Source organism: Nannobrachium achirus, assembly GCF_963921795.1.
Source record: "Nannobrachium achirus genome assembly, chromosome: 6".
Taxonomy (NCBI): domain Eukaryota; kingdom Metazoa; phylum Chordata; class Actinopteri; order Myctophiformes; family Myctophidae; genus Nannobrachium; species Nannobrachium achirus.
Window position 1 is genome coordinate 51,618,816 of NC_137815.1, and position 27,057 is coordinate 51,645,872.

Sequence of the window (27,057 nt, forward strand, 5' to 3'; positions counted from 1 at the left end):
AGGATTACAATTCAAAAGTAGCAAAAGCAGCAGATCTAGAAGCTCAAAACATGTCGCTTCTCGCCGCGTTTCGAGTTTGCTATTTTTGATGTTTTGTGTGACGCTGTAGTATGATTAGGGCTTTCATTCATTTACCAAAAAAAAGACGAAAAAAAAAAATTAGAATATGTCGATAAGAGGTTTCTGCCCAGTATAATAGTATAGTAAACAGTATAATAAATAACATAACCATGAATTGTAGATGAATATAGAGGATTCTACCCCTTTGGGGCATCACTTCCCCCCCCAAAAGTTCCAAAGGCTCTTAATATAGTTTCAGCATGTTCCTGTCCAATAACGTCAGCGCGGTGCTCTCTAATAACAACAGTAGCGAGGCTCCAGACAGAGGAGAAGCCGTTCATGTGTCCTTGGAGGACATGTGTGGAGGACAACGTTGTAGAACATCACACAGCAAACCTGAAACAGATGCTCTGACATCACTGATAACCTCGCACGGTACCATAGAACAATGGTTCTCAAACTTCTTCATGCCAAGGGTTGACACTTATTAGACCGCGGACCCCCAGTTGAAAAGCTATGCCAGGGAATGGGACCCCTATAAGAGAAGATCTTTACGGCTCTAGCAGTGATTTCCAACCATTTTATTTTCAAGGACCCCCATATTGTAAAATCAATGTTAATTTAACTCTGACGGTGTAAGAATGGTTGCGCAAATTTTGTTCCATTTGTACACTGAGTTACAGACCCATAAGGGTCCATTTGGTACCTCACTATCATTTAGCTGGGGACCCCCTGGAACTCCATCAAGGGCCCCTAGGTGTCCCCGGACCCCACTATAAGAACCAATGCCATAGAAGACTTATGATTCTCGTATCTGTTCAATAAGAGAATCTTAGGCCGTGTAGGCCTAAAATACATTGCGAGCAGCTTGTTTCTCAAACATTTTCATTTTCAAGAAACCCCAAATGTACTAGACCTGTGCCCGTCGGGCACCAGCCTACTTGGGAATGATGCAAGTTGGGAACAATGAAAATCGGGAATGCATACCCCACCCTGGCCTGGTATGCATTCAGCGTGCGTTATATTATATACGTTATCATAGCACCCGTTTTAACGGTCTGTCTGTATGTCTGTCTGTCTGTCTCCCTTTGTGCCTATAAATGGAGATTCCTTTTACTAGTTTGCCTACTGTATGTTAACCCAAAGGCAGAGCCATATTTAATGCACATAAGTAGGTGCCTATATGCTTCTTACACTCACACATAACTGTAGACCAGAACAGTCATGATCATGGAGTAGAATCTTACACTGGATTTGCTGGTCTTTGTAAATGCTAAGTTGGCACCTCAACAGAGTGCAGTCTAGTTGTAAATGCAATTATACGCTTGATGAGAGCGAGCTTCAACTAGTCTCTGTCTAAGTAGTCATCCTTAAATAGTTTGTCGTGGTGCGTGTGAGTCTTTGGTTCCACTTTGGTTCCACAGACACACCACACCTTTTTGCCAAGGTGTTTTTGACACATCCGCTGCGCCTGTAGCATCGCATCTCGGTGTGATGATCACCTCACATCTGCTAGTCCGGATGTACAGCGATGCACATGACACTAACACATGTGCACTACAAAGCCAAGTGTGGTTAAGTGCTGTTTTATGTTGGGGTTGTCAACGACACAACCACCACGCAGTCCCGAAAGCAAATTCCTTCCATGTCAGCCCCATATGTAGCAATCAGAACGTTTTAACCGTTGTGATTGTGACCTGGGGACCTCAGCCACAGCACAGGGGCAACAAAGCAGTAGGAGGTTATGGTTTATGTCTGATGCAGACAGCTAGATTCTGTGGGGGGTTCAGGAAGTGTGGAAGATTCCCGGAGGAGGTTAGGTGGGGTGGGGGAGGGTTGATTTAGGGGATCTGCTGCGGAGTGATGGGGCCACTGCATGTCTGTTCTGCTCTGGTCTGGGTCTGCTCTGGTTCTGGGGGGGGATAGATCAACTCACACAGAAGATTAAAGCATGGCCTGACCACGGAAGCCTGGGAAGGCACACACGCACGAACGTGCACGCGCCTGTTCCCATGCTTGCGTCAACCAACTTCCAACAGAGTCATATAAGAATCGTGTTCCAAAAATAAACAAACCACCCCCGCGATTTTTCGTTTATGATATTGAGTTTTTACATTTGAAGTCTGTGTTTGGAGAGAAACAAATAATTATTATATATATACGGTATAAATTTATATATTTTTTCTTTCTTTTTTTTGGTTTCAAGCTCACAATGCGTCACAACACGTGAGCTTGTAGATCTGCTAGGTGATTCTACTGGTGTATTGTTCCTCTGCTGTAGAGACTAGGCAAACCTTATAGCACAGGCCAACATTGGCACAGGAGAGGGTTTTTATTTAAAAATGTATATAAAATAATAATCATAGTTTTAGTCAGTTACATTAACTCAGTCGGTGCCATATTTAAAGTGGGATGACCTCTTATATTGCCGGTTCGCCAACAAAGGGTTAAAAAAATAGTGTGCACGCTGGTGCACACATTCATGCACAGATCATGCACTATGCATGTGCATGCTTTTCACAGCTTTCAAACAAAAAAATCCACTTGGAAATCCGTTCAGGCATTCAGGAGAAAGGAGCCCTTATGTTTTCTTCAAATGTAAACAAACATGGCTGCCATGTTTGAAAGATGGGGTTGGTATGGGGGTTAAACATGCAATTTCGCGATCGCGATCATGCCTAGTACACTGTTGGAGGTCCAAAATTTTCTTTTTCAAAAAATTTGTTTTCAAAATTTTCTTTTTATTTTATTTTATTATTTAAAAAAAAAAGACGTTCAGAAGACGTCTGGCAGGGAGGTCCATAGTGAAAAAGACGTTTTAAAGACGTTTTTATCATAGAAACGTTTTTTTGGCAGGGTATGAGTTAAGTCCCCTTACATCTGTATGCAAATTACATCCTGCACACATTCATTGAAAATCCGAGTTATTGCTCTGAATATAAGGATCATGTGTACTGTATATCATCAAAACATTTCTAAATATAAAGAATAATTTAATGTTGATGTGGTGTCATAATTAGACTTAGTGTTGACACTGTCTATCAATAAAATGAAAACATGGCACTTCATATCAAAAAGGTGGCCGACCCCTGGACTGACTTGTGTGTGACAGAATGGATTACTATCCCACTGTCACTGCCTGAGCTTTTTTATTCTGCAAAGCACTACTCTGGTTCTCATAACACATCAAAGCAGGGCTCATCTCTCTCTCTCTCTCTCTCTCTCTCTCTCTCTCTCTCTCACACACACACGCACACAGAGTATCTCTGTATCTCTGTCACTCTCTCGATGCTCGCTGAGAAAGGCACTGCGTTATCGACATAAAGAATGTTATTGTAAAGGATTGCAAACGTTTGCTAGTTATGAGGTTATGATGTCAACACCAGGCCGTGCTGGTGGGGGGGGGAGCTTATCGTGGCTGTCACAATCAATAGAGAAATATGATGTCAGGCAGTGACTCATTTGCACACATGTTGCCTTTCAGCCCCTGACACGCACGTCTCCACACAGCACTGCTCTTCTCTAACCCAGGGCTCTCCAGACATCTTTTGGTGTCCCTCTGCCGAGACGCAAACATAAAAAAGACAAAATATATATATTTTTAAATGAATTAATCACTCAAACCCTTAAAAAAAAGGGAAATAACCGATCCACAAGCTCACAGAATGCCACATCGTCACTCACACGTTCCTCCACAGTCTGGAACCGTGTCAGGTCCTTTGTCACTTTAGAAATGTGCAGATACCTTGTATATACTATTACACTTATAGGCCTACTGTATGTTGGTTTGTTTATTGTTAACTGAGAAAACAATGTTGCACATTAAGCTAATCATCTGAGAACCACTGCTCTAGATACAGTATATCATAACTATGGACCCAACCCATTATTTGGGAGACAGCGATCTAACTCTCTGTCTCTCGGTCTCTCTGTCTGTCTGTCTGACTGTCTCTGTCTCTCTCCCTCTCTCTGCCCCTCCGTCCCTCAGTGACAGTCCCCACTGTGAGCCCCCCCTGGTGGACGAACCAGCCCCTGACACGGTCTCCGTCTGCCAGAATAGTGACGACGGTACGTAAAACAACATCCTCATACGCCGCTGCAATTCATTGGAGCGAATTGTAAAAGGTGGAAGTGCACGCTGCCACTGAAAGTTAACTAAATAACTAGTGATTAAGTGACTACTGACCAATCACAGCGTGTCTTTTCCGGGACTTCAAACAATTCAATTCAAAGGAGCTTTATTGGCATGTTTACATTGCCGAGGCAAGTGTCAATGCCAGACACAGAGGTATGGACCCAGGATTTATATTTGGTTACATCTAAAATACACATTTTCATACCAAAATGGTCACAGCATTATTCTGTCTCCATTCATGTATGAATTAGGAAATGGCCGATAATTTTTTAGTACCAGTAAACCACACCCACTGCTATAGGTTTAAAGTGCTCATGTGGCCTATTAAGTCGCATCTTTTGGCCTTGTGTTTTCATAGACCTGGTTGCTTCTCTCGCTAAAATCTGTCAACACTTTTAATAGAGTGGCATTTAAGCCAGTTTCTCTCTCTAACCTCATTTCAGAACCTCACTCTGCCTTGCTCACATATGGGCGTTCAACTGAAAGCTTCGCCTCTCCCTCTAATCTGTTATAACTACGCTGCTGCGAGCACCTTTAACCACTTTAACCGTCCCTTTTTGTCATGGTGGGGAAACGTTTATGTGACAATAGCAGATCTACAAGCCTCTATTTGGTGTAAAGGGCAATGCTTCAACCTGTATGGCACTAACCCAGCTTCACCCCCCTCCCCCCCAACACCCCTCCCACCCCTCCTCCCTCCTCTCTCTGCGTTCTGCTCTTCCTGCTATGCACCGCCATCTTGTGGCCAACTACGGTGCTGAATCACAGGCTGCTTGGCCGTTTCAGACTCCGACCCCCTGGAGGCCATCGCTCGCTTCGACTACTCCGGGCGGACCAATCGGGAGCTGTCCTTCAAGAAGGGCGCCTCCCTCCTCCTGTACCAGCGAGCCTCCGAGGACTGGTGGGAGGGCCGGCACAACGGCTTGGTGGGCCTGGTTCCGCACCAGTACATTGTGGTGCAAGACCTGTAAGTTCAGTTTGACTGCACTGTCTGCACATTTTCATATAGTTTTAGTCAGAGCGTTTTGAATAAAATTCCATTTTTGGTCATTTGAAATGTTCAATAATTCTAGGCCTAAATGGGTTAAGTTTCACTCTGTCAGTTTTATCTTTACTCTAATAATAGCTGTGGTTGTACCTTGGTTGTTCCAGGGTTGATGGGGACAGAGGGAGCCCCAAGCCTGACAGGGACCTGCTGGAGGAGAGAGTCTCCACTAGGGGCAGCGCTGCGTCTCCTACCGGAGCCCACGTGGCCGACATCTACCTGGCCAACCTGAACAAGTGAGACTTCCTCTTTACTCACTTTACTCAAAACTCAGCAAACAGAGAAATGGCTGTTTTCCTGCCATTTTTGTTTACTTAATTTTTATTTTGTCACATGCGCACACATTTACAGGGTCAACATTCTACATCATTTTCATACAGTTTTTACAGTATTTGGTGCGGTCACGTGATCGACAAGGCTGCACATGTTGCAGAGGACCCTAGAAACAAGATGGAAGGAAATGACACCAATGTAATGTTCTCTACCCCAGTGGTCTCTCAACCTGTAGGTCAGGACCCCCAGGGGGGTCCCCAAATTATTTTGGGGGGTCCCCAGATGATTAATGTAATGTGCAACATTGGTTTCTCACTCAACAGTAAACAAACCGACATAAAGTTTAAGTGCAATGAGGGTATCTACACATTTCTAAAGTGAAAAATGTAAGGACTTTTTAATACCTCTAAAATGACAAATTAAACATTGGCCAAATTGTCAAATATTGGAGGCAGAAATTGTGAAAATAGCCGATCTACATGTTCACAACGTTGTGAGCATGTAGATCTGCTATTTTCACAATAGAACAGTGTTATACAAAATGTAATTCCTCAACTCTTAGTGCTCGTCAGGGTGGGGGGGGGGTCCCCAGTTCAAATATGATTATTTTGGGGGTCACGGCCTGAAACGGTTGAGAACCACTGCTCTACCCTGCAATCCTTGCCCTGCAGATTCATCAATTAGCCCTATTCACGGCCCGCCCACTCAGCAAATTTCTCAGCAACTTCCTGGTGCTGACGTCAGTTTTGCAGGGGAAATTAATACAGAAATAGCTGGACTTAAAGCCAACAAATCATTATTTCGAACGGTACAGTAAATTATAATGCTTTGTGCCTTTTACTATCTTGTGTTCTTGATCATGCTAGCCGTATTTTATACTGTTCTATTCGGAAATTGCATTAAATTTGCGATTTCTGTGAGTTCTCTATGGGCTTTTAGTAGGGTTTTACCCTTCAAAACGTGACTTCAGCACCAGGGGGATGCTGAGTGGGCGGGCCATGAATAGGGCTAATTCACACCGGAAGTTTGGTGAATAACATGAGAGCCGGCTGGACAGTTCATGAACAACAACAAAAAAATCTAAATGATAGAGACCTTTATAAAATACCCAGCTCAAGAATATAAAATAAAACATGTCACACATTGTTTTCTGCTGTTGCTTTTCGGTGTGTACACTGTATAATTTTATAGAGGTAAGTAACTAAAGAGCACAAAGTACGTTTCTGAACTAGCTAGTATCGTGAGACTCTCCACCATTTCCTGTCTGGAAACCAAATCTCGCGATAGCTCCAAGACAGAAACTATACCTGCCTCTGTTTAGCTGCCTCAATAAAGTTACGTACTGTGCACATCGAAAAGCAAATGATTGTAAAAATACCTGTGATATGTCGTCTTTTATATTCCTGAACTGATTATATGACAAAGGTCTCAGTCATTCATAAATTAGTTAGGATGGGGGATGTGGGATACAAGTTATTTCAGATCTCTATTAGTAATGTTTTGGTTTGGTTTGTCAGTTAACATTTTAACTTGCTTAGATGCATTTCTTTTAGATATTTATTATCATCATGTGTTTTCATTGACGTTTTTATGAGCTGCTGTAACGCTTGAATTTCCCCTTGGGGATCAATAAAGTACCTACCTACCTACCTACCTAAATAGTTTTTGTTCACAAGCTGATCCAGCCGGCTCCATTCTCTGCCATGCATTTCATCCTACTTCAGGTGTGAGTTCGCCACTGAGTGCGACAAATCTGCCGGCTGGAATCGAGTGGTAGAGCAATTGTCGTCATTAGTGTCATTTCCTTCCCTCTAGTTTCTAGAGAGGACCCAGGAAGCAGTTGTTGTTACTCAGGTTAGCGAACAACGCCATCTAGCGTAAAAAAAGGAAATTATGTCAAATTGTGTGGGCATAGTTGTGACTTTTGTCTTATTATGTCTCTGGCAATCAATGAGTTTAATCTGGGTCTTAATGTTTTTTCTTTTTTTTTCTTTTTTTTAATGAAGTTCTCTCTCTTTGTTGAGGATGAGGAAGCGTCCCGAGTCGGGCAGCATCCGGAGGACGTTCCGCGGCTCGGAGAGCGAGAGCAGCGGTCCCGGGCCGGCCGGCGGCGCTGGGGTGAGGACGGCCTCCCTCCCGGTGGGCGGGGCCCTGGTGAAGGAGGGCGGGGAGAAGAGGCCGGTCAGCGCCCATAGCATCCTCAACTCTGTCACACGCCACTCCTCACTGAAGACCAAGGTACTCACACTGCTACTGTCTGCTACACCACTGGTCCTCAACCTTTTCAGGCCGCGACCCCCAGAATAATCATATTTTAACTGGGGAACCCCACCCTGACGAGTACTAAGAGTTGAGGCTTAACATGAGGCTGAGCAAGATCATTGATTAGTCTGGCTATGCCAGGCTGGGGAATTTAATGGTGTCATGAAGTTTTGAAAATTTTAATTAAGAACCATAACAGAATCAAATCATTGACAGAGTTTTACAAGCATGCTACAAGCATTTTTCATTCATGTATTCTCAGGTGGAGAGCCCGCAGTTGCGCAAGACGACCTCCGCGGGGCGCTCCAAGAGCTTCAGCAACCACAGGCCGCTGGACCCTGAGGTCATAGGTCATGTGGAGCACAGCTCACAGGTACCAGCTCCAACACACATACTGTACATGACCTGCTTCCTTATAGGACAACACTACATACCTTCTTCAAACACACATACTGTACATATCTGCTTCCTTATAGCAGTGGTTCTCATCCTTTTCAGGCCGCGACCCCCAAAATGACCATATTTCAACTGGGGACCCCCACCCTGACGAGCACTAAGAGTTGAGGCATTACATTTTGTATAACCCGGTTCTATTGTGAAAATAGCAGATCTACATGGTCACAATGCCTTGTGTTGCGAGGCGATTTGAGCATGTAGATCGGCTATTTTCACAATTTCTGCCTCTAATATTTGACAATTTAGCAAAATTTTAATTTGTAATTTGAGAGATATTAAAAAGTCCTTAAATTGTCACTTTAGAAATGTGTATATACCCTCTATACACTTAAACTTTATGTTGGTTTTGTTTACTGTTGAGTGAGAAAACAGTGTTGCACATTAAGTTAATCATCTGGGGACACCCTAAAATAATTTGGGGACCCCAAGGGGGGTCCCGACCCACAGGTTGAGAACTGCCTTATAGGACAACACTACATACCTGCTTCAAACATACATACTGTACATACCTGCTTCCTTATAGGACAACATTATAGTTGTGTGTGTGCAATTCAAAAGTAGCAGATCTACAAGCTCAAAACGTGTCGCTTCACACCGTGCTTCGAGCTTGCAGATATGCTACTATTGCTGCTTTTGTGTGGCGCTTCGGTTCTCAAAGTGGATTCCAGGGACTCTGTGGGTTCCTTTATGGGGGTCTAAATTGGCCCATACAAGTCTGTAACTCTGACAGAGTACAAATGGAACCAAATGAACCCTACCGGGTTCATTTGGTTTCATTTGTACACTGTCAGAGTTAAGGGGAGACCTAACATTTGAAAGTTTTGAGAAACACTGAAGTAGGGCGTAAAAACACTAAAAGTCAAGACATGGAGTTGAGAGGTTTCTGCCCCTGTGTGCTTGCAGGACATGGAGGCGACGGTGAGCTCGGCCCTCAGGGAGCTGGAGAGGCAGCAGAGCGCCGGCTCCAACAAGCACGCGCACGCCACGCCCGACGTGGTGCTGGACACGCTGGAGCAGCTGAAGGGCATGTCCGGCGGCGGGGGAGGAGGAGGGGGCGGCGGGGCCTCGGAGCCGTCCAGCCCGCTCCACTCGCGCCTGCTGCGGGGGGGAGGGGACGGCGGCGAAGGAGGCGGCGGCGGCCTGGGGGGCCACGGCCACCCGCTGCAGCGCAGCGCCTCGTCGGCCAGCGACGTGCCCTCCTCCTTCCGGCCCTCCTCCTCCTCCTCCAACAAGGGCCAGCGGAGCCCGCTGCCCTGCTCCTCCCCCATCAGCCCCTCCCTGTCCGGCTCGGGGCCGCTGTTCCGGGGGGTGGAGGGGGGCGGCGCGGTGCGCCCGCCGGCCACCCGGCCCAAGCCGGTGGTCTTCCCCAAGGGCCGGGGGGAGCCCCCCGGCAGCCCCGCCATGGGCTCGCCCACCTCCACCGTGCCCCCGACGACGCAGGGTGTGCCCCCTCCCCCGCCCCCGCCGCCCCAACAGGCCAACGACAAGTCCTGTCCGGCGTAGGACCCCCTCCCCCCCCCCCCCCAATCGGCGAGATATGATCCTCCTCCCCCCACACCCCCACAAAAAGAAAAAGAAGTAAAAAAAAAACAGACCCCTCAAAACGTTATAATAGCTCTTCACCTCCTAGGTGCGGAAAGCACTTCAGGTATTTCACATCGGACTAACTAACCCCCTGCTAAGCTGTAGCATTTATGCTCATAACCTTCCGCATATAGAGCATAGCAGTGGTGGCCATTTTTTGGTTCCACAGATGAAGCCCATACATTCTTCCCATTGAGAATTCTGAAAATATTTACATTATTATTTTAAGCCTAGAACCAAGCCATCCAGGCTCCTGGTGAATCATGAACCATATATTTAACAAATACCCTTTTTTGCCGTTTTCAAATATTTTTTGACACAGAATCAAATGTTTTATGGTCACCATTCAACAGGAGCCTGAATGGTTCCAGGCTTTAAATCATTTAGATAAATATTTTCGGAAATCACCTATGGGAAAAATGGCATCGGCTTTCCATCTGTGGAACCACAAAATGGCTGCCACTGCTATGCTCTATTAGTCTATACTGTAACTCTCTGGCCCCTGGACTGTTACACGCACGTCTCTTCTCTCCGCCAACCCATGCTGGTAGCTCTGGACATTGCAGCTCAGCTAACCACAAAACCCCTAAGTAGCAAAAAACAAAACAAAAAGTCTCCTCCCCCTCTCGACTCTTCATTGAAACATGAATATCACGATGAAAATCCCCAGTGTTCATGAAACTCTTGAGATTGAGATTGAAAAAACATCTTTGAGTGAAGTGAACACTGAGGATGTTTACCGTGCACAAGCGAACTGGACTCAGGGCAGACCTACAGCCTAACAGTAACATTCACTACTTTGTGATGCTTGAGAGTGTGTTTGTTTGTGTGGTGGGTGTGCGAGAGTGTTAATTATATTACCCACACGCTTTGAGTGACGGACAAGAAGCACTGTTTGACTCTAGGGGAGGCTGTTTGACTCCTGAGAATAGACTGTGAAATGATGGAAAACACACACACACACACAAAAAATATATTTCTCTTTTGTACAAACTCAACACTCAATGCTTTGAAAGAAAGGAGAACCGCAAGGGAGAAAGATGGACCTACGGACGGACGGACGGACGGACGGACAGATGCAGAGAAGATGCAGTGAATGAATTGGTATGTTTTCTCATGCCAATAAAGCTCCTTTGAATTGAATTGAATTAAGAGGCTATGGAAGCCGGGGCCAAAAAATATCTCTATCAAAATCGTGTGTGATTGATACAATCAGGTTTAAAAGCCTTTTTTATCTCCTCTCCTCTGTTGTCCTCTCTGGCCAAACTAAAACCCAGCAGTGATTCCTCCCGCTCCCGCGCTGATCATCAGTATAGCACGCCATCATCAGCATAACAAAGATGTTCTCCCCACACGCATACAAGTGAATCTGTAGCAATAATAATAATGATACAACAAAACAAAAGCTGGCAGTTTTTGAGGCATCTGGGAGGCTCCATGCGTCTCCTTTGCAGCATGACTTGTTGTGTGTAAGGGGGGGACCATTTGAAAACCCAGCATTTTGATAATAGGGAATGTTGTGGAAATGTACACACGCGTGCACATGCCTTTTACCAAAGCTGTGTGTGTGTGTGTGTTCTGTGGCAGCTATATGCCCCATTTAAGGGGCTCCTTGCATGCTGGGGCCACAGCTGGCAGCCATAGTGGCAAAGCTGGTTGACTGCATCAGTATATATATATATATATAGCTATCTATCAAGAGTCTCTTACACCTATAGGACACTTAGAACAAAATTATAGCTTGCTCCTCTATCAGTATAACAGCGGAAAGGGTTTCTTTTTATTATTCTAATGGTGTGTATGATGTATATTTAATAATCAACGATGATAACTGGAAGTATAATAGCTGAGGAATGGAGATTATTGATGGTCTTCCTGGGTGTGTGTGTGTGCGTGTTCTGGATTAGAAGCACAACCGACCCCGCCTCATCCGATGCATTCTTAAAACAATTTAAGATGCTTTTTTTTTAAATAATTTCCTTTCTTGTTTATTAATGCTCAGAATATATAAATGGTAAAAATGTTGGAACCGTTGTTGCCGTCTGGGTGTGTCTACATGTGCTGGGTGTATGTCTGTGTGTGTGTGTGTGTGTGTGTGTGAGAGAGAGAATGTGCGCACACATGCCCAGCCCCCTCATAACTAGTCTCTGCATCCAGACTGTTGCAGTCCCACAATGTCCAAATGCTTCCGTCATACAGTCTGTAGCAAAGGAAGCTCTGAAAATGATCAAGCGATAAAGTGGATGTGATGCCTCCTCGCCGCTTCCAATTCGTCTTAACAGTCAAGCAAATGTACTTGTATATAAATCTAAATCATCTAAGCATATATAGCTTGCTGTTTAGTGGAAATGGAAATCGAAATAAATTAATTATGTAAAGATAAATTAAGATATATTTTTGTGAACGTAAATGACAAACAGATGACCGCTTCCTGTCTCGGCTTTCGAGAGGCTCTTATGTAGCATCCGGAGATTGTGGAATAGTTGTCTGGCTATGCAAGACTAACTCATAGCTAACAGATTAGGGCAGGGGTCTTCAACAGGGGGTCTGGGACTCCTTGGGGGTCCTCAAAGTTACCACAGGGGGGGCACCAAATCTTTGTGTGACAACTTAAACCCTAGCATTCCTATTCTGAGGAGAACGTCAGCGCGAGGTGTTGTGAGCTTGTAGATCGGCCATTCCCTGCAAAGAGGTTTGGTGTAGAGCGAAAGAAGAGCAGAAAGAGTCAAGCAAGGTTATGAAGTATTGATGGTTTAAGTGGTTAAATGTCTTAAATACATTAACATGATTCCAACATGATATTGCTGTCAAACAAGTCAAAAAGGTTTAATCTGCCCTGCTACATTTCAAGGTGTCCATGGCGTGAAAAAATGTTGAAGACCCTTTGGTTAGGGTATACCTCTCATCACAAAGGGAACAAACCAATGGCTGGAGGACATCACAGGTTAATTCAGTGCCTCTACATCTGTGGAGTTTGTGTGGAGCTCCATAACACCACTGCACAAAGGATGTGGGACGTGTGTCTCTGTCCCAGCTTTTAACCACTTGAACCCTTTCATCCCTATTTGTGGCAGATCATTATAATCTTCGAAACATTGCTTTAAATGTTAGATTTTTTTCTTCTCCAAAACAATTTGAAAATGGGGCAAAAGTGGTTAAGTACATGTTCGAAACAACGTTGGACTCCACACAGTAGGAACCCAGGAAGGAGAATATATTAGTTTACCAAGAGCTATCACTGTCTTTTTTAAATATTTCTTGCTCATTCAGACATGAGGCAAAGACACGTTTTTAAAATATAGTTTCTTATGGCTTTTACTTTGTTTTTGTTTTTTTCTGTTTGAAGATGAAGTATTCATTTGACTTTATCCTATTATACCATATAAGAAGTGGACTTACGCCTTGTAAAGTTGAACTAAATGAAGACTTCATGTTTTCAAAAGGACAGTCTTTTTCTTTTCTTTTTTTACCAGGTCTGACCTCATCACATTCCCTTCTATGGACCTTGTACTGCTCAGTTCTCCATTGTCCTGATGCTTCCTCTTTTGCTCTCATTCTCTCCATTCTCTCTTCCCCTTCTCCCCCCCAGGTATACAGTATGTACTTTATTCCTTTATTCTCTCCGTCAGGTTGGGATTCCTGTGTGCGTATTACCTGATGTATTTGTGTTATTACCTCACCATGACAACTGGAGGGATAGTGTGTTAATGTATGTGTGGGTATGTGTGAAGAGAGTGGGTGTGGACATGGGAAGTGACATCAACCGCATGAACCCTAAATAGTCAAACAAATTCCAGGCTTGTCCGGGGCTTAAGTAAACTGAAGCATGGGCTACATCTGGCCTAGATATGGCCTATATCTTGGCACAATCGGTTCAAAGTTTGTTGTATGCCCAGCGTCCGATTGGCCAAGTTTCGCAGGACACGCTGTGATTGGCTAGCGGGATGCTTGGTGAAGTTAACTCATAAACTCACCACTCACTTCACACTAGATGAAGTGAGTAGACCAAATACAGAGCCAAAGTTCAAGTTTACAAAGTATTGAGGGTTTAAGTGGTTGAATGTCTGAAAACAAAACGCATTTAATAAATCCAATATGTGGTGGGTTCCCTGCTTCATCTCTCTCAGCTAAGGTCCTTGGCCTGAAAACATTGAAGACCCTTGATCTAAGTCGTTTTTACCCACACACGTACAGTATGCCAGTGAGTGTTTGGTTTGCTTGGGCCCATGGCTGCGCTGTGAAGAAAGCTGGGAGATTTCCTGTCACCATAATGTCAACCCTGTCAGTTTTTCCAAATGCATATCAATCATTGTGCACTTGAAGCAACCCGGTGTGCGAATGGGTATGATGACTTGTTTTGGTTGGAACTGACTTATTGTTAAATATGCTTTTTTGTTTGTGTGACCATTTGAAAACAGCAGAACTAAAAAAGAAAAGAAAAGAAAAATGGACTGTAATGTCAAATCTATTTATAGTTGTCTCTGTATTATTGGATAATCCTGTGTTCAAAATGTTACTTTGTATATACAATGTTGTACATTACAGAGGTACACTCTTTTTTTTGGTACAATATTGTACAGTAATAGCAATAGTACTTTAATCAAGGCCTTATATAATTCAATGTGTAGTTATTGTAGTAGATTTCTTTTTTTAATAAATATTGCTTGCTATACAAACAAATCATACTTGCTTTGGTCTGATTATGTATGATAAAAGCCAAACAATTAAATACAAATGTATTTAAGAAGGCGTTGGTGATGGAATATTGATAGGCCTATTAAAATGGATACAGTGTTATTAGGCCTACACTTACTGTACGTCATGTGTATAACATGTTGAGATAATTTAGCCTACCACTAGGGGTCATCAATGCACTGCAAGCGCGACCAGCTTTTCCTGAAGTGCAGATGGCGTGACTGCGGTGATTGCATCTATGAGTCAACATTGATTGATTGGTTGATGACGACTTTATTAGAAGTTTACATAGGAAAATGTACAGTTTCATGACAGTACAGTTCAATAGTACAAGGTCAACTAAAAGGAGATCCTAGTAAGCTCCTCGGCGTATTTACATAGGAAACCTTTATGCAGGCTATCTCATATATTCATTTTGAAGATCACTCGTCCGTTTTAAACTACGGTAGGCCTAATATGGCATTTTGGCAATATATCATATCGACTGTCTGTTCCATCCTCACTCAGCATTATGCTGAATGGTTACTTTATACCATTGGTTTAAAAGCCTTGGACGTCACTAGGCTTTCCGCAGTTACGTATGGAAAGCGAAACTGTAAAGCCCTTGATTCCATCGATAACAAGCATCGGGTGTTTCTAGACCCCCGCCTACACCACATCTGTATCCGGTCATTTCAACTCCAACACAACATAGGCCCCAGGGACTATTTCCGTATCCTGTATGTGCCGGATGTGCCAAATGCAAAGTGAATAAACATGTCAGTCTACACTGAAAGAGGAAGTAACGAACGTCAGAAGTTTCTTTTATATTTCCGCCAACAACATCTGAATTCCTCCTCCTCACATCAGTGGCAACTGGTGGCAGCCACACTGTAACTGTACCCAGCTGCCAGACAGTGCCAACCTGCATAATTACAACTTATATTAACTTCTAGTAATAACACGTTTACTGGACGGTCTGGACCTGTTTATACCCGCGATGCTGCTTCTACACAGGTAAGCTTGTCGAATGGTACAGTAGAGGCTATTTGTCATGCAAAGTATCGTTGCAGACTTTTCATGCTTAAAACAATACAGAACGTAAAAACAATGTTGTCACACTTTACACACTAATGTCAACGGTTATATCGATATTATTGTAGTGCACTTAACCAGGGCCGTGCTTACCATACAGGCAAAATAGGCAGCCGCCTGGGGCCCCCTCACAGCCTGGGGGCCTCATGAGATTATTATTATTATTTTATTTTTTAACCAACATGGCCATCAGGGGGCCCCTCAACTGTGAGACAGAGAACAGTTGAAGTGAGGGTGAGGGTTAACATTAGCTCATTAGAATCTGAAAAGAGCGTGGCTCTCAAAGGTGTGACCAGAGAACAATGGTCCTGATTACCCAAGCGGTTCTTTTGTGTCTGTTCTGTGATGTCACGTACATTACTTTAACTTTAAGAAGGATCGATGCAGGGAATGGATACATTATTTCTAAAGTGTGTGTATATATTTATATTTAAAAAAAGTTTTGAGGGCCCCCATATTTATATATAGCCTACATATAATATATGTGTATCAATTCCATTTCATTTTGGGGGCCCCAGATAGTTTGAAGTGGGGCCCGGGATGAGATCAATATAAAAGAAGGGTAAAAAGGGCCTTAACATGAAATGTGATGTTTAACTTGAAATACTTTCACAGGGTTTACTGGGGCTTCTTAAAGATGGCACGCATAGTTTGTATACTGTTTATTTATATTTAACATTTTGAGGGGCCCAAATATATCCATTTGGGGCCTCTCAATCTCTCAAACAGAAACACCCAGGGGGCTCCATGAGTTATCGTCAAATATAAATAAACAGTAAAAAGGCCCTTAACATAGTCATGTAATGTATGTGTTTAACTTCGAATATATATGTATAGCCTTAACCCACTGACTGTCCTGTGAGACAAACTTTGTCTTTGAAAACCACTGCAAAACATGCACTTAAAAGTTATTCTTATTCTTATTATAATTACGTTTTTTTAAAACACTATAAGTAATAACACTGATTCAATTCATAGGTTTAATAGTGTATGAAACTTGAGCTGAAGTGTGTTATTTAACATGAAGCAACCATCCTTAGATGACATTTCTGCCACAGACATGCAGCTAATTACCACCTGAAAGAAGTTGGCCTGTCGCTGCAACAATGGGCTCTGATTATCTGAAAAGAGCTTTAATGTCACAAGTTACTTTAGTCTCCTTAAAAATATAAACAAGATTTATACTGTATATATTTATATTTAACGTTTTGAGGCCCCCCAAATTCATTTGGTGCCCCAAAATATAGGAAACAAAACATAAGGGAGTATTTATTCGCGACCCCTTGAAATTGGTCTGCGACCCGCATATGGCTCCCGACCCAGGGGCCTCAAACTGGGGTTTGCCTGGGGCCTCCAAATCGCTAAGCACGGCCCTGCACTTAACCAAAATATGTAGGTATTGCCATGAGAAAAGATTGGTTACATTGCCAAAGTGTCAAAACATAAGAACAATTTAAGAAAACATACAGTTGGAGGGGGTACAGCATGATTAAACGGAGCTATATCACTTATAGCCTTTATGTTATACAGGGTAGGGATTTTTGAGACAAATAGTCGAAAAAGTGCGTTCCAGACACTTTTGGGACAACTTCATTTTTAGGTCTGCTATTATTATCTATCTATAAATGCGAGAAGTCTCTGCGTGTGTGTCTGTCTGTCTGTCTGTCTGTCTGTGTGTGTGTCTGTAATCCGCGTATCTCGAGAACCGTTCTTCCCACCAGCTTCAGATTCGGCACGCGCGTTCCCCGCCGCGGCACGGAGTGCAGTGCCGGGTCTCGACCCGACCCGACGCGCGGTTTTCCCGAACCGGCGCGAAACGTTCGGAATCTCCTTATGCGGGGTTGATTGTTGACATCAGGCTGTTCGGAATATCCTTATGCGGAGCTGATTGTTGACATCAGGCTGTTCCGGAGGAAATCGGCGCAAGCGCTGACTCATTGTGACATCACTCATAAAAGGCTCTGACATCACGTACGTCACATGAGTCAACAAAAAATCTCTGAATATCTCCATACATAGCATATATGGGCATAAAATGGACGCAGAATCACAAAGATCTCCATATACGGGCATAAAGGGACACAGACAGACGGATACAGAGATCTCCATAAATGGGCATAAAATGGACGCAAATGGCATATATGGGCATAAAATTTACGCAGAATCACAAAGATCTCCATATACGGGCATAAAGGGACACAGACAGACAGATTCAGAGATCTCCATATATGGGCGTGAAATGGACGCAATTAGACAGATATCTCCATATATGGGCATAAAATGGACCCAGAACTATATCTGCAGTGATCTCCATATATGGACATAAAATGGACACTGACAGACAGACAGATAACAGATATCTCCATATATGGGCATAAATGGACACAGGCAAACAGATGGTCAAAACGGGTCCTATGACAACAGGTATAATGGGGTTTGCATTAAAGGGCGGGGCATTCATTCCCTATTTACATCGTTCCCGAGTTGGCCAGGTCGCCGACTAGACGCTTGCTTCTAGTAATATAAAGGCACCTTTGTTGTGCAATAAAGCATTGGTTCTGAAAGTGGGGTCCGGGGACCCCCAGGGGTCCTTGAGGAGGGAGGGAGTTCCAGGGGGTCCCCAGCTAAATGATAGTTAGTATGTAGCTAACTCAGAGAGTGTACAAATGGAACCAAATGGACCATTTGGTTCCATTTGTACACTCTCTCTCGAGTTAAAATATCATAGATTTTACAATATAAATGTTGGTCTCAGAGATGGAAATGCCATTAAATGGGTGTCTGCAGACTAATGCATGTCAAACTTGGGGTCATTGAAATTAAAATGGTTGAGAATCAGAGTTAAAAATGTCTCTTATGGCGGGTCCCTGGCATATCTTTTCAAATTGGGGTCCTTGTGAGCATGTAGACCTGCTATTTTCACAAGGTCCCAGCCCACAGGTTGAGAACCATTGCCATAGGTAAAAGTGCATCATTCTCCTCACAAGGCAGTGATGTCATTACGTGCGCATCCCGCATCAAAAACTCATTCAAGTCGCCCAGGGACTCATTCATGTCATGGTCCTGGGGTCCCGGGGATGTGCCTCCATTGGAGTCCATGTTAAAATAATTTACCGGGTCGCGGTAAAAAAACAACATTTTAAAATTCCACAGACACCACCATTGTTCATGGGTGAAAGCATCCTACTTTACCCTACGTTAACACAAATAAAATCCACGTAGAAAGTCTTAAACAGGCGATAGAAACGTCAATGTTTTGATTCCACAGGCGTCCGACGCCATTTTGCGCGCCCGAATTCATTAGGGGCACATGTTTTAGTAGTTTTAGTAGTTCTAAGTTCAAACATTAGCCAAATTGTAAAATAAATATAAGAAATAGGCAAACATTTTGAAAATAGCCGATCTACAAGCTCACAGCGCTCAAAAACATTGTATTCAGGACTCATAAAACTTTTCTGGGACCCATTTGAATGACCACCTGTGGGTCCCGGAACCCATTACATTGAAAACCTAGTAACATCACTGCAAGGCCTACCTTGGCACAACACCTGGTTACTGGATGAATTGAATACCCAGCCAGGACCGCAATGGGAACAAGCCAGTTGTTGTGTTATCCTTGTAACTATATTAATAACTATATTAATCTATTTACTTTAAATGTTGAATACCAAATTTATACAGACTATTTCTACAATAAGGTAGGCCTATTGATATTTTTACTTACACTAAGTAAAAAAGGCATTCATTAATATTTTTATTTTTCAACTAAAGACATTTCAGACACATTTTCTATGTATTATTTTCTGCCCATCCTCATTTACAGTTATGCTGCAGATCATCTGGGATTTTGATCCAAGATAACAGCTACCAGCAGGTAAAGTCTTAAATGATGTCCGATCGGCTATTTTCAATATATATGTGAAATAAATAAATACAACCTTTCACTTATAATGACATGCCCAAAATAGGGATTGATTATTCATTTATAATTCTTTATATTACCAATTCAATTGTGGTTTAGAACAGTGTTCTCAAAAATAAATATATTTTTGGTTGAAAAATCTCTTCTTTTTTTCTTCTCTTCTGGGGGTCCCTCCCTGGCACAAAACATTTTTAGATGGAGGGTCCTATGGCCAAATACATATCAATTTGGGGGTCCTTGACACGAAAGAGAAACACAGATTCTTTGAAGTAATTTTGTTGAATCAGCCTCCGGTCTTAATGGGTTAATGGGCGTGTGTTTACAGTGGGGTGTGTGTGTGTGTGTGTGCGTGTGAGTGTGTGTGTGTGTGAGAGAGAGAGCGTGGGAGAGGGAGAAAGAGATGACGACAGCCAGTACAGCCAACTACCTGTGGTCCGTAGAGGATGTCCTGGGTCAAGGTGCCACTGCCAGCGTCTACAAAGCACGCAACAAGGTAGCCATGTTCCCTTTTTTCCTCATACAAGCAGATCACCACCAGTCATCTGAGCTAACTTACAGTAAAGGGATATATATCTCACCTTCAAAAACATTTTGGGTCATTGTCTCGTCTACTCAGGCTTTTGTTAGCACCCCGGATATTTTTTTAATTTATTTTTATATATTTTTGGGGAAATAAATAAATAAATACAATGGGGAAGTAATAAAATAAATGAAAACAAGTATTAAAAAACCCCTCATGTGTTAGAAGGGAAGTATGAGTCACCAGGTGTTTTCGACAAATCTAACATGGTTAAATTGGGAGTTTGAAGTTACAATGGGTTTGTATAGGAAGTAGGGATGGGACGATATACAATATTTTTGTATATCGTGATAAAAACACTCACGATAATCGTATCGTGGAGATTTAATTTATCGTGATATCGTCCTCTGTCATGCTCTGGGATCAATTCACCTTTTATTTGCCGAGCTGCATATCCGGTATCACTTGAACCCTCTATAATTGGTAAAAGCGTTGTGAGCTTGTAGATCTGCTATTTTTTGGCAAATGTTCCGCCCCCGAATAATGGATTTTGATTATCACGATAATATCGTAAATCGCGATTTCTTTGGTCACAATAATCGTGATATGACGTTTTCATATCGTCCCATCCCTAATAGGAAGGGGGCGTTTCTGATCAAATAAATGTCAAATATCTAAATACTGACTCGAGCAACTGTCTGGTTTGCTCACAAAAGCCTGAGTAAAACCCAAAATCTTTTTGAAAGTGAAATATCCCCTCAACAACTTGAACCCCATAATGGTTGGGCGGAGTCCCTCAGGGCTCTATACTGTTGTATTTGCAGTTTTCTGAAATATACGATCGATAAGCTGTTCAGTCTATCTGCTTTTTTTTCCAGAAAAAGCGTACCATAGCTTTCCCCCCACAATCCAGATGCTGGGGTTTAAAGTGGTTAGTGTCCTGCCCACAGCGTGGCTTTGATCTGCGTTGAGGATGTGTGTGGGTGAGAGACTCACTGTCATCTGTGAGAAAGTGCTAAAGCAATGTTCACAGACAGGTGATGAGTGGGCCCCAGATTCATGTGAACTTGTTGAGCAGCTGGTTACACTGGCACGCAACTAAATACCCCAGGCTTCGCGTTCAGGTTTAAAATGGCGCAAAACAAAACTAAGTCAAAGCAGTCGAGGAAGTGATTTCTCTTTGATTAAAAGACATGTTAAATAGCTCTATATTGTGGTATTAGTGTTTGTTCAGTGACAGGAGTCAAGTACATGGACATTCACGCTGATGTATTTGTAATGTGCCTCTTCTATTGCTTATCAGCTGATGGTGTGGTGGTTGGTGGGTGGGTGGGAGAGGGTGAGCAGGGCAGGCTATCTGTGTATGAATGTATCTGTATTCTTGTCTTGTACGTATGCTGCTGTTCATGTTCTTTTGTTTTTCATGTTTTTATGGGTCCCTCTTGAAAATGAGATGCTGCATCTCAAGGGGCTATAAAAATCGGAAGTAATTGAAAAAACACAGCGATGAATCTAACGTGGTTAAAATGGAGTTTGAAGTTACAATGGGTTTGTATAGGAAGGGGGTGTGTCTGATAAAATGAATGTCAACAATCTAAATACTGAATCAAGTAACTTAAAAACTGTCCGGGGTCTTCACAAAAGCGTAGTAAAATAAAGTAAAATTTACATTTTATTTTTCTAAAGTGAAGTATTCCTTTACGGCCGGGCTACACCAGAATACGTGTGCGCATGTGTGCGCTGTCTGTGTGTGTGTGAAAAGCCCCTGGCTACACCAAGGAGGGAGTATTTGTGCAGGAGACCAGAGAGTCTGTGTACAAAACGCATACGAGCGCGCACAAAATAGAACCTTTCCATTCCGCATATGCACTGACCGGCCTTTAAATGTCATCCCTAAAATTGCAGCCTTGATGCCCTCACAAGTATAGTAATTCCAATGTGCGTGCGTGCGTGCGTGCGTGTGTGTGTGTGTGTGTGTGTGTTCTCCAGAGAACAGGTGAGCAGGTAGCAGTGAAGGTGTTCAACATGCAGAGTTACAGTCGTCCGTACGAGGTGCAGATGAGGGAGTTTGAGATGCTGAGGAAACTCAACCACAACAACATCGTCAGGCTGTATGCCGTGGAGGAGGTAAAGACCCACAACATAATGATCCTCAGTGTCAATTTAACTCTGGTCCATTCGGCTCTCTTCAGTTAAATTGACACCAGTCTTTACAGCATAGTACACTGGTACCCAAACAGTGGGTCAGGGCCCATTTGTCGGTCACCGGACCATTTTTCTTTAATTTTCTTTCTTTTCCTCCTACAATTTCAAAAATTATTTCATAAAATAATCCCCCCCCCTCTCTCTCTCTAGCTACCACCCAAAAAGAAGGTATTAGTGATGGAGTACTGCTCGGGTGGCAGTCTGCTCAGCTTGCTGGAGGAGCCAACCAACGCCTTTGGTCTTCAAGAGACCGAGTTCCTTGTTGTGTTACAGTGTGTCGGTAGGTGTGTGTGTGTGCGTGTGTGTGTGTGTGTGTGTGTGTGTGTGTGTGTGTGTGTGTGTGTGTGTGCATTTTGTATAGCTCAATATAGGCTGATAACATAGGCTGATAACATAGATTTTATGTCTGCCAAATTCATTCCAATTGCAAGTGGCATGTTAAATACGTTAACAATCCTTGAAGAGTTCCACACGTTATGGGAATGATCAATTCTATGCCAGTAGTTCGGAGAGCTCTGTACACGAGGAACCGTAACGGCAGTGAGAGCACCGAATCCCAGTTACTACTAGACCATCAGGGACATGTTACTTGGAAAGAACAGTTTACCATCAATCACTCCAGTAGTTATACTGTATGGAGATCCGGTTGTCCAGAACGAATGGGATCTCCATTTATGGGCATAAAATAGACACAGACAGACAAGTGTGAATGCTCATTCTACTTATTGTCACTTTCAGGCAGAAACCAACTATCTAAATTCTTCTACTTTTTAATTATGTTTCTTTGTATAATCGGTGCTATTCAACACCCTTCACATCATATATTGAACCAATGAAAAGTATTAAAAAGGGCTTCTGACTAAATCTCATACTTGATTTCTGCCCTTTCTGTGTTATAGTAGTTATTGTTAACTTCACAGTCATGGAAGGCCCCTTACTCCCTGACATAAACAACTGCTCCTTTCTCCTCCTCCTGTCTTCCAGTGCAAGGGATGAACCACCTGCGTGACAACGGGGTGGTGCACCGTGACATCAAGCCTGGCAACATCATGCGGCAGGTCGGCGACGACAGAAGGTCCATTTATAAACTGACTGATTTCGGTGCTGCTAGAGAGCTGGAGGATGACGAGAAGTTCCTGTCCATCTACGGGACCGAAGAGTATCTGGTAAGATCCCATTTACTGTTAGGCGCCGCCACTATCATGTTGATATTTAACCTGTCCTTCCTTGTTTTCCACTGCCTCTTTTCTGTACCACTGTAACTACTGTTTGTTCTGTTGACACTGTTTGGTTAGCCCACGCTCACGGCTCAACTCACTGAATGCCCACATATGATTCCATCTCATCAGTATCACCTCATACATCATGGAGAATTTAGCTTTTCAATTTAATTTCACTGACCTCTTGATGTTATGTACTCAAAGTCAGAGTAAAAGTCACGATGTAATGATGAGATCGGTGTTGCAATTGAAAAGAGACCGAAGCTACTACCTCCCCCTAGCCAGCCGGGTGCTCCCCAATGTCCCCTGGCGTGGCAGGGGGAGAGCGGAATCCAGGACTACAGGTTAGGTAGTCACCGGGTGAGAAAAATGGGTTACAAAAAACGTGGGATAAAAAACATTTAGAAAAAAAAGAAAAGAGACCGAAGCATTTAGAGTTTCCATTTCCATTTGCACGGGTAGTATAATTTATACTTCTACTGCAAAGACATGTTTAAACTCGCTGCGTAGCTCATAGATTTTAAGTCCCAACCCATTGACACTTTAAACCAAACCACCTTCTGAAGAGACTAGAGAGGCCTCTAGTGGACAAAAGAACAGAGCCTCTGCACTGAATCAAATCCCTACATTCGAGCAACCAACATTCCAATGGTGAGACACACTTCCACACACTTCAAACTGTATCTACATTTACAATATCTGACAACACCTCTCATAAACACACACACCAGGACAGACTAACCTGGACGCTTTGCGCTGTCAACATTTTATACATTTAGTCTCTCTGCAGGACCGTATAGTTTGTGTTTTTATGCTTATTGCACAATTCGCAATTGCATCATCCATTTTGCCCTCCGACGCGATTTACATCACAAATGGGCGTCACCAAACTAGTGCGACGCGATTTACATCACAAATGGAGGGGAGGGGGCAGGGGGAGACAGCGAAAAAGAGAGAGAGAGAGAGACCGCGCGTGTGTCATGTCCGTGTGGAGCACGAAAGTCTCAGGTTACAGTTTGCTTCAAGCAGCGATGAGAGAGAGAGGGGGAGGCAGCAAGAGAATGCAGCGACGCGAAGCAACGACTTGGCAGGAGAGAGAGAGAGAGAGGACAGCAAGAGAATGCAGCGACAGAGAGAGAGAGAGAGAGAGAGAGAGCCCCACCTGTGTCATGTCAGTGCGGAGCGAGCCACGGCCAACAAGAATTGACACATGTCAATATATAAACTGGTGAAATGGTGTGTTAAAAAGTCATCCAAAATATCTCTGTTCCATATATTCTATTTCTCTTCCCCCTTCCACGGAGGGTTAATGGTGTCAATCTGTGGGTCGAGACCCGCAGAGAGGTCCCCAAAATATTTCTGCCGGGTCCCCAGGTGACAGTGAAGTCACAATAAGACTTAAAGGAGTAGTTCACCCCCAAAATGACTTTTTCCAAATTGACGCCATGGACACTTGAGTTCAATAATATGTTTTGGTATTCATCCAATTCTTATTCAGTTCATTTTACCCACATTGACGGAGGGTTAATGGTGTCAATCTGTGGGTCGAGACCCGCAGAGAGGTCCCCAAAATATTTCTGCCGGGTCCCCAGGTGACAGTGAAGTCACAATAAGACTTAAAGGAGTAGTTCACCCCCAAAATGACTTTTTCCAAATTGACGCCATGGACACTTGAGTTCAATAATATGTTTTGGTATTCATCCAATTCTTATTCAGTTCATTTTACCCACATTGATTCCTTGGGTCCCCATTCGGAACCAATGGGGGTAAATTGATTATAATAAAATGTTTCACAAAATGCTTATATAGCTATGACACACAGACCGAGTCAAGCCAATTCCACCAGCTCCTATTAAATTACATTAAAATAAAATAAAACAATCAATTAAAATAAAATAAATAATAGGTTAATGATGAATAATCATATATACTCGCCCGTAGGCCGTCTTAATGGTAGTGTATAGCCTAAAATTGTATCTAGAGAGATACATACATAGATAGACAGACAGACACATAGATACATAGATATAGAACTCTAGCGGTGTGGTTCGCTTCAATAACTACATTAGTGGCATTTACCTGTCACTCTTGCGCATTAACATCATACCTTATTTTAACACATGCACCAAGCCAACACAGAGCAAGCTTTCCTGTAACTGAGGGGTTTGTAAAGTAATAAAGTAAATGTCATGTTTTCAAAATGCATATTTACAGTTTGTATTTGTATGCTTATTTCGCAATTTGTGCAATCCCTCTGTAGAGCGAAAATGCATAAAATCAGATTCAAGTATTTTTATCTCGGAAACCGTAAGGGCTACAGTTTTCAACTTAGAGCGGAGATTCATAATAATTACGGTCAGCCTCATGGTGGTGCTATAACAGCCCACTTTACATTTTGCCCTATAACTCTTGAACCGTAGGCCGGAAAATCTAAATGTATTTTCCCCAGGATTCCTTGGGTAATGACACATGTTCCCATATAGGCCATGCCCATTTGCATCTGGATAGATTTTCCGCCATTTAGAATTTTCTTCAAAACACACTTTTTGCTCCTTTTCTACATATTTCCTCCAAATCTCACCAAAATTGGTACACATGTTCTCTGGACCCAAGCAATAAACATATTCAAGCGACAATCTTCATAGTCCATATCGTTTATATATATACACACATATGCTTCCAAAGTTAGTGGGAGGGGCCTAATTATCAAAAAAGGCCAAAAAACACAAACAAAACATCCAGTCAAGACTAAATTCAAGGGTTGTATGCTCAACGAATTCCCAGAAATAGGGAGCGCCACAAATGCACAAAATGTAACCGTTTCATACCAAAACATGATTTTTGGGGGAGCAATCATGAAAGTTTGCTTATTTTGCTGACGCAAACATATTTCTCACATAAGCATATACTGTACACTGTATATGCTTATGTTTCTCCATTAGCATATATATAATACTGTATATGCTTATGTTTCTCTGGCAGTGTGAAAGGACTGAACACTGCTGCAATTTAGCTGTGAGCGCCCGCAAAGCGGGCGCGATCTCTAGACGTGAGCGGCCCGAAGGGCCGCGAACTTCTAGTTCTGATACAATTCTCAACAGATGGTGCATCTGTTGCATTGCTGTTATGCATTTGCTTTAGACATTGCATCATTTGAACGAATACAAGAGCGCTTGCCCCCAAAACACGTTCGCCTCAGAACGATATTCCTGAACGTAATCTCTGGAAAACTAAACCTAACCGTATTCCTAAACTCTGAACCTCAGTAAAACTATGCCTAAACATAACCTTGCTTATTCCTAACCTTAACTTGTGTAAAACAATTGCCTAAAACTAACCATATTCCTAAACGTAACATCAGTAAAACTATGTCTAAACCTAAACATATTCCTAACCTTAACCTTAATAAAACAAATACATGAATACAAGAACGAGTGTTTTGGGGCGAACGTTCAGGTTACAATCTGAACCACAGGGAACAAAATGAGTTGGAGGAGTAGGCCTCAGTTGACAGCTTAATGACTGTTCACGTCTCCCACAATTATAGTTACATTATATATTTCCAAGCTATGATTCTACTGCGGTTAACCAGAGATCAATGACAGA

At 42.9% G+C, this 27,057-nt stretch overlaps 2 protein-coding genes across 7 annotated transcripts in view; both read left to right on the forward strand.

Annotated features, from left to right (window-relative positions):
• The window catches only part of srgap2 (SLIT-ROBO Rho GTPase activating protein 2), a gene marked incomplete at both ends in the record, with an annotated part of 145,310 nt that extends 135,576 nt beyond the window's left edge, over window positions 1-9,734 (forward strand). For 2 of the 4 annotated variants that reach the window (XM_080727255.1, XM_080727256.1), the window contains 6 exons: window positions 4,049-4,128; window positions 4,964-5,162; window positions 5,348-5,476; window positions 7,538-7,751; window positions 8,038-8,148; window positions 9,135-9,734. In XM_080727255.1, the coding sequence (XP_080583381.1) occupies window positions 4,049-4,128; window positions 4,964-5,162; window positions 5,348-5,476; window positions 7,538-7,751; window positions 8,038-8,148; window positions 9,135-9,734 (1,333 nt within the window). Of the gene's footprint in view, window positions 1-4,048; window positions 4,129-4,963; window positions 5,163-5,347; window positions 5,477-7,519; window positions 7,752-8,037; window positions 8,149-9,134 lie in introns of all 4 variants that reach the window. The other 2 variants (XM_080727258.1, XM_080727257.1) reach the window with 2 other exon arrangements.
• A 5,632-nt stretch (window positions 9,735-15,366) lies between these two features.
• The window catches only part of ikbke (inhibitor of nuclear factor kappa B kinase subunit epsilon), a 31,288-nt gene continuing 19,597 nt past the window's right edge, over window positions 15,367-27,057 (forward strand). For 2 of the 3 annotated variants that reach the window (XM_080727857.1, XM_080727859.1), the window contains exons 1-6: window positions 15,367-15,506; window positions 19,408-19,458; window positions 19,832-19,999; window positions 22,016-22,153; window positions 22,382-22,511; window positions 23,216-23,397. In XM_080727857.1, coding sequence (XP_080583983.1) covers window positions 19,907-19,999; window positions 22,016-22,153; window positions 22,382-22,511; window positions 23,216-23,397 — 543 coding nt within the window. In that variant the 5' untranslated portion in view covers window positions 15,367-15,506; window positions 19,408-19,458; window positions 19,832-19,906. Of the gene's footprint in view, window positions 15,507-19,407; window positions 20,000-22,015; window positions 22,154-22,381; window positions 22,512-23,215; window positions 23,398-27,057 lie in introns of all 3 variants that reach the window. The other variant, XM_080727858.1, reaches the window with a different exon arrangement.